Below are 8,002 nucleotides of genomic sequence, written 5' to 3'. Positions count from 1 at the left end.
AGGAGGGGAGGAGGGGAGGAGGGGAGGAGGGGAGGAGGGGAGGAGGGGAGGAGGGAGGGGTTCCTTGTTTTTGCCAGGTCAGGAAAAATAAGGACTGAGAACTGACCACCAGATCTAACTTTATGGAAGTCAACGGCAATGTTGCCAAAAAAGCCATTTTAGTGTGGGGTGGTGAGCATGAGTTTGACTCAAGTGGCTTCTAAAGACAGACTGGAGACAGTACAGAAGAGCTCTCCAGCTTTGCTGAAAAGGCTTGGGGATAAATGGGACAGTGGCTACGATGGGATGAGGGGTCAAGAAGGGAGAAACAACAGCTTTGCGTAGGCTGATGGGGAAGACCCAGAGGAAAGAACAGCTCCTGGTCTGACAGAGAACTGATTCCTGGCCCTCATTGTAGGCGAGGTGCCACATGGGCGAAACACACCTGCCCAAGGCTCAGTTTCCTCTTCTGTAAAGTGGACATAATAATCCTTTATAAGATGATCCTGTGGATTTCAGGAAATAATATATTAAAAGAACTCAGTACATTGGAATTAAGTGCCAATTCTTCCTGATAGCAGGGAGGGCAAAGGGGTGGGTGGTGGGGAGGGGGTTTCAGGAGAGCGAGGCCTGAGGTACAGTAGAGAGATCTTGTTTCAGAAGCAGTCCATGAGCAGAGCCCCAGGCCATCAGAGAGCAAGCCGAGGGGACTTCTCTGTCCCCTGGACAAGCTGAGTCCCCTCAGCACCCCAAGCTCAGAACCACCCCTACTTCCCTCCTGGCCCAAACTGCTCTGCTTCCCCAGCTCCACCCCCCTCCCCGCCTTCCTCCACACTTGTGCATGTGTGTGTAAATGTGTACACCTTCTCCGGGGGGTGGCTAGGGCCCACTTCTCTCGTTTCTCACTAAGGCTTGTCTCTGAGCAGAGACTCTGGAAATGTCACCACCAGAATGACAAGTGAAGGCAGCCGCCATCCACTCATCTGTCAAAAAATTTTCCCTGAGGGCTTTCTTGGTGCCAGGCCGTTCTAGGTACGCACGCGCGCACACACACGGCCCTGTTTTAGGTACACACACACACACACACACACACACACACACACACACACACACACACACACACACACACCCACACACACACCCAGGCCCTGTTCTAGGTGCTGACAGACACACACACACACACACACACACACACCCCCCAGCAGGAGGCTTTTTTCCACTGTCTGCCTGTCTGCGAGTGGGCCCTCAGGGCTCACCTCCTCTCCTGGCCGGGATGCCTTCCCCACCTTCAGCCTGGGAGGCCCCTGGAAGTCCAGCAAGTCGTCCCTGACTGCTTGACACACATATCCATCAGGTCAGCTGACCTGACCACAGTGACTCCCCGCCCCCCAACTTTTATATCCTTGATTTTTAATCTTTTTTAAAGTGGTAAGATCTTTACTCAAATAAGATCTTTGGAGAGCTTCAATAAATAAAACAACTCAAAGTAGAGACATTCTGGTTGAAGCCTCACAGATTTCTGAGAAATCTGAGCTTTGGGTACTTAAAACCCCAAACCAACCTGAAACCACCGGTCTGGTGCCTGTGCTCTACACAGAACCACCGTGGGCACCACACTATTCTCTATTTGCTGACTTGTACCCTTAGGCAGACTGTGAGTTTCTTGGGGGACAAAGGCTGTGGCACTCCTGTCATTTCCCATAGCTGGGCTGCAGGAACACTTGCTGCTGTTGTCACTTAGTACCTCCTGCAGTTTCTAGACTGTCTCCAACCTCCATAGGTCCCTGCCTCTGCCGGAACACCTCTCAGCCCCCTCCATCCCTCTCACATCATTCAATCAGCTTGCTGAACCCCAAATCTCAGGCTTTGCCCACTCACCCCAAATAAACCTGAGATCTCAAGGATGCCCTTCTCACCTATTGGTCACTCCACACAGGTGGGGTTTGGGCACAGGGTACCCCAGGGGTCAAAACAAAGGCCTCACTTTCAAGAATGAAACCAGAAGACTCATCAGCCAGTGGAAGAGATCAGCCATTTAGAGCAGGGGTCCACTGACAATACGAGGGGGCCCGGGAAACACTCAAGTCCAGGCAGAGCATGGTCCTGGGGAAGCAGGACTGGAAGGTGACTCAAGCTGAAACCCGAGACAGTTAAAAACCTCACAGGGGTGAGGCCTGCCTCCAGACTAGAAAAAGCGGTAAAAAATAAATAGATGAAAGTACACGTGCAGAGACGTGCACACAGAGCTTTGTAAAAGGTCTGAAGGATGCAAGCCAAATTTTTAACAGTGGTCACCACTGAGTGATGTGGGCTGAAGTGACAAGTTTGCCTTTTTCTTTAGACAAAAAGTACACCTCCTTTTTGAGAGCCCTGCTCTGGGGAGCCTCCAGCACCCCGTGTGCCATCCTTCTCAGGGCTCCAACTCCAAATGCCCATTTCAGGCAGGCGGGATGAGGCACTCTTTGTGTCACACATTCACTCCTTCAAGAACCATTTTCTGGGGCTTCCCTGGTGGCACAGTGGTTAAGAGTCTGCCTGCCAATGCAGGGGACGCGGGTTCGAGCCCTGCCACCGCAATGAGAAGCCCGCGCGCCACAATGAAGAGTAGCCTCCACTCGCCACAACTAGAGAAAGCCTGTTCGTAGCAACGACGATCCAACGCAGCCAAAAAAAAAAAAAGAAAAACCATTTTTTGTGTTTGAGATGCTGCGAGCAGGGCCTGGCTTGGCGAGATGAAGAGAGAGAGGAACCAGGCTCAGCCCTGCCCTGCTGGAACACAGGCCAGTCTCATCTCAATTCTGCTACTGCTGGGTTACGCTGACTGTGGTAGCAGTATACCGGTCCCCCAAAGATATTCAAGTCCTAATCCCCAGGACCTATGAATATGGTACCTTACATGGCAAAGAAGAATTAAGACTACAGATGGAACTGACATTGTTAATCAGCCAACTTTAAAATAAAATAGAGATCTGGACGATCTGGGTGGGCTCAGTGTAATCACAAGGGTCTTTAAAGGGGAAGGAGAAGGCAGAAGAGTCAGACCCAAAAATGGCATCCTGAGAAAGACTGCACTGGCCACGGCCTGCTTTGAAGACGGCAGGAGGGCACAAGCCAAGGAACACAGGCGGCTGCTAGAAGCTGGAAGAGGCAAGACTTCCTCCTTTAGGAGCCAGAAAGGAACTCAGCCCTGCTGACACCCTGACTGTAGCCCAGGGAGACCCCTTCCAGTCCTCTGACCTCCGGGACTAAAAAGCAGTGTATCTGTGTTGTTGTAAGCCACAAAATTTGTGGTAGTTTGTTACAGCAGTCTCAGGAAATGACTACAAGGACCGTAGAGGAGAAACCATCTCTCTGAGACTCAGTCGGTCCATCTGGTAAAGATACTTTTATAAGGGCCAGATGAGCTGCATATGAAAGTTTCTTAAAATCGGACATGATAAAAACTCAAGCGTTTACTGCTATTATTAGACGTACACTGAGCTGAGGTGTCTGCTGAGTGTTCACCCCGTCTATTCTGCTATCGGTCCCATTTAGGCCCCTGGTCCACCGGGGCCAAGGTGGGCACCTCACGCTCCAGCTGGAATCAGCCTTAACTGTGGTGATGGGTGTCGGGCTTTGGGGAGCACTGGCCTAACCCAACCTAACAACCAGCCAGGACACTCCCAAGGAGCTCGCAAAAAAACTCAGCTCTCTGGCTGGCCGCTGTATTTAAATCCACCTGCCCTCGGCCCCTCTCCCAGGGGACTGGAGCACCAGCCACCTCTACCCTGGGCTCTGCCGCCAAGCAGCCTCGTGGAGGCCAGACCCCAGGGAGGCGGCCTTCCTGACCCCCCACTTGTCGTCCCCTCTCAGGGGCTCACCTGGGGAGGGGCTTTCCGGCTGGAGAAGGCCTCCTTCTGCCACTTTCTCCTCTTTGGGCGGGTCCTTGCTGTCTGAGGCCCTGAGCTGGGTGTGGGAGAAGAGCTGGAGGACGAAGCCAGCGGGGAAGCTGCCGTCGGTGAAGTGTCGGACCTCGGCGGGAGCCGCAAAAGTCTCAGTGGGTGAGTCAGGTGAGGGGGGATCTGGAAGGGAGGACAGGATGGAACTGTGGTCAGACTCCCAAGGGCTGAGCCCACGGCCTCAGCTCAGGTGCAGATGCCCTCTGCCATGTGTCCCCCCACCCCCCCAGGGTCCTAGCTTTCCTCCTGGAGGCCACACCTTCCTCGCCTTCACCTGGGTCCGGGTCCGGGTCCAGGTCCAGGGTTTTGGTCATGGGTCTGCCTCTTTTCTTTCTGACCGGCTCCTCCCCAGGGGGCTCCTTCCATCTCTGACCACGTGGCTTCTTGCTTACCGGCTCTGGGACAGGCGCCGCTGCAAAACACAAGACCTTTTTAAGAGGCCTGATTGCCGTAACCACAGGGCTGCTGAAGGTACCTGCCCAGCAGCCTCTCTCCACCCAGATGGCAGGGCCCAAGCTTCCCCTTCCCCCCAGCTCAGGCTCTGAGGCTTTGGGATGACTGACCGGGAAGCTCCAGAGGGCGGAGTCCCCTGGGCCGGCTCCTCCTAGGGAGGGAGGGGTTGTCCTCGGAGTCGAGGAGAACGACAATCTCTGCTGGCATTTCAGCAGGGTCCGGGTCGGAGTCTAGGTCCACTTCGATCTCCCGGCCTGAGTCTGAAGGGGGCAGATGCCAGTGAGCAACAAGAGTCCTGACTTTTCCTTCCCCCTCCACCCCTCCCCCAGCCCAGCTACCTGAATGGGGTGGGGACGGCTGCTCAGCCCTGAAGTCTTGCAAAAGGGCCACCCCCTCACTCCAGGCCTCCAGGATATTGCTCTTCTCGGAAGGGCTCAGGTCCAGGGTGTGAGGGTGCTGCTCCAGGATGTGGGCGCGCGCCGTGTCCGCCGAGGGGGCCCGGATTTCGGCCCCACACACCATGCACAGCGCCCGCCCGCTGCCTCCCGGGCTGCTCCCCACCAGGAACTCCTGCTCCCAAGACACCTGCTGCCCGGGCTCCTCACAGCCATCGCCGCCTGCCTCTAGCAGGCTGGGCCTCGGCGGCGGGGTCTTCTCCTGCTGGGCCACTACGGAGGGAGAGGAGGGGGTGGGGACTGTCAGTAAAGGTGCCCACAACCAACAATACAGAGAACAGGATTCCCCAAACCTGGTGGCATATGTAGAAAAGTAACTTTCCCACCTAGAGTCTCTTTCTCCCTTCCCCTGGAGCCCACAGGGCACTAGCCACGATAAACACAGCCTACATGCCTCGGCATCCTGCTACCTCAATCTAGTCTCGGACCACAGGTCCAACAGGTATTTCCAACAGACTGCGTTCCTGAATGTCTTCGGCCTTGACAGCCCATCAGTCTGGCAAACTCCTCTACTTCCTTCATGGCCCTGCTCAAATCCTCAGCCCTGTGAAGCCTTCCTGACCTCCCACCCCTGGCAGGTGATTATATCCACATGCGACTACCAGGCCACGGCGAAGCACTTCCCTGAGGACAAGAATGGTAAATTTTGTCATCTTACTGTCCCCGCAGGGCCTGGCACGTAGGAGAGGAGACGCTCAACGAGCCTTCTGGGGTCAGTGAATGGCATCCATGCCTGTTCCTCCACTTGTTGAGGCCCCTTCAAGAGGCCTCCCATCCTGTCGGAAATAGCCTCCCCTCCCAAAGCCTTTGCAGCGGTGACCTCGCTCGTCCCTCCCTACTGGTCGACACAGCACCTGTTCCCTGTGCACGTGGACCATAAGCTCCGACAGGATGGGAACCCTTCTCAGCTCAGCAAAGGATGCAGGCTCAGATCCACGTTAGCCTGGCAGCTCAGTGCTTCTGATCCCTTGTGGCTGCACCTCCCTCCCACCTGAGAAGATGGAGCGAAAGACAAATATGGGAGACCCTAACACCTGGGGACTGCCTGGAAGAGGTGGCATTTGAAATGGGTGTGAGAACCAGCTTGGTCTCAGAAGGTCTAGCTCCAAGGCTGGGTTGTACCCCTCTCCCATGTGACCGTGGGCAGGAATCCCTTGGTTGCAGTTGGGCTTTCTTTCCCACCACTCCTCCAAAACAGCTCTTGTCAAGATCACCAACGCTAAACCCAGCGGTCAGCTCTTCAACTTTGTCCTTTGACAGATGGCTTCTTCCATCCTGATTTTTGTCCCTTGGACTCCAGGGCACCACCTTCTATTGGTTCTTCTCTTACTTCACTGGAGCTCTTTTTCGGGCGCCCGTGCCAGTCCCATCTCCGGAACAGAGCCGTCTTCTCACCCAAGGCTTGTCTGCCGTCCCTTAGAAAGCTGCCATCTGCCCCACCTGAGCTCCCTGTTACCCTCACTGCTTCATGTCCTACTCGTTCCCTTTGCCTCCTGACTACACTGTAGGTCCAAGACAGCATGGATTTTTGATCCTTCACGACTGTATCTCCAGCACTCGGCACAGTGCCTGGCATGAGGTGGCATTAAGCAGTTTGATGAGGAATGACTCAGTCTCCAAACTGGAATCACTGGAGCGTTCCACAACGGTCCTGGGACCCCATCTTTATCCACCTCCTTCCTCTGGTGGTCTCATCCCAGTGCCTGCCTACTGACAACTCCCCTGTCTATACCTCTAACCAGACTCTCCCAGGAAATTTAGATTCACATGTCTTACTTACCATCTGACATCTGTGCTTGAATATGTCATAAACTTCTCAAACTTGTCATGTTCAAACCTTCACTCCCCATCTCCCACAGGCCTGCACTCCAGTCTTTCCATCTCAGCAAATGGGAAGTCCATCCTTCCAGTCGCTCAGGCCAAAAACCTTGAATTCGTCTGTTTTTCTTTCCCACCCCAAATCTTTCAAGAAGCTTCTGCTTTAGGACCTTTGTACTTGCTATTCTCTCTGCCGAAAATTCTTAACCTCCAATTATCTACAGGGTTCTCTCCCTCGCTTCCTTTGGTCTGTGTTCAAAATTCACCTTATTAGAGAAGGCTTTCCCGACCACTTGATATTCCAAATGAAACACCCTCACTCTTTTCTCCTTACTTTGACTTCCTGTTCTCTGAACTACCTGACATGCTATACATTTATTTATCTTCATCTATCTTTGGTCATTAGTATCTACATATATGTTTCAGAAAAGAAGAGTTTCGACTTTTATAGCGATTACCACGCCCAGCCTGAAACAGTGCCTGACATATAAGAGGTGCCCCCAAATACCTGTTGAATGAATTCACTTCTCTGGGGAAGGAGGATGCTCTCGCAGGGTTGTTGAGAGGGTTAAGTGAGACAGCCTGGCACTAAGCACTCGAGAAATATTAGCAGAAGTACAGAAAGAACCTCTCTTTTGGATTGAAAGCTCTGAGAAGGGTAGTGGCCTTTATTTCCCTCATTTTATAGCACGCTTGATTCCAATAAGGAGAGGCAGTGCAAGGAGAAGGAGACATCACCATGTCCTGCTGAGGCTAAATGAATGGCCTTGCCCTCAACCTTTTGGGTTCTGTCTCCCTGAGGGACAGGGTATCTAGGAATGAAAAGATTTTGCATTTTTATGGATAGTGTGTCTTCCACTAAGGTGGCTCTTTGTTTTCTTAGGGTTTGCAAGATCCTGAGAACTGGAGAAATCGGTGAGGGAGGAGGAGAAAGTGAGTGCTCCCAGACTGCTCCTCAGACCCCCTTCCGAGGCCAATCCCCTTCTAGAGTGGCTGAGGGCGCCCGTAGCAAGCACTCCTTTTCCAAAACTAGGTGTCCTATGCAACCCCTTTCACCCTTGCAGCGCTAAAATCTGACACCTGTGGCTTATACAAGTGCAAGGCCCGGGGATGGTGAGGGGGGCGTAGGAAAGCTTTCTGCACGGAGTGCCCTTAAAATCCACCTTTTGGCGGGCTACAGCGGCGCCTACCTTCACCTACCGAATCGCTCCGGACACCAAGGTGCGGGGCCCCTAGCTCCGGCGTGGAGGCCCTGCCGCCCCTCGGCCCTCGGCCTAGAACACGGCCTGGCCCCTGGGCCTGCCTCTGCCTCTGTCTCCGCGGTGTGTGTGGGGGGAGGGGGAAGTGGGGAGGGGGAGT

The 8,002-nt window shown here is 53.9% G+C and overlaps 1 protein-coding gene across 4 annotated transcripts in view; it reads right to left on the bottom strand.

The window, feature by feature from the left end:
• The window catches only part of SPINDOC (spindlin interactor and repressor of chromatin binding), a 20,907-nt gene that overhangs the window by 12,161 nt on the left and 744 nt on the right, over positions 1 to 8,002 (bottom strand). For 3 of the 4 annotated variants that reach the window (XM_028501467.2, XM_024133346.3, XM_028501468.2), the window contains exons 2-5: positions 4,709 to 5,038; positions 4,481 to 4,630; positions 4,177 to 4,329; positions 3,840 to 4,040 (exon numbers count right to left, since the gene is read on the bottom strand). In XM_028501467.2, the coding sequence (XP_028357268.1) occupies positions 3,840 to 4,040; positions 4,177 to 4,329; positions 4,481 to 4,630; positions 4,709 to 5,038 (834 nt within the window). The remainder of the gene's footprint in view (positions 1 to 3,839; positions 4,041 to 4,176; positions 4,330 to 4,480; positions 4,631 to 4,708; positions 5,039 to 8,002) is intronic. The other variant, XM_024133347.3, reaches the window with a different exon arrangement.

Source organism: Physeter macrocephalus, chromosome 16 (genome assembly GCF_002837175.3).
Source record: "Physeter macrocephalus isolate SW-GA chromosome 16, ASM283717v5, whole genome shotgun sequence".
In the NCBI taxonomy this organism is placed as follows: domain Eukaryota; kingdom Metazoa; phylum Chordata; class Mammalia; order Artiodactyla; family Physeteridae; genus Physeter; species Physeter macrocephalus.
This window is presented reverse-complemented; position numbering and strand designations above follow the sequence as displayed.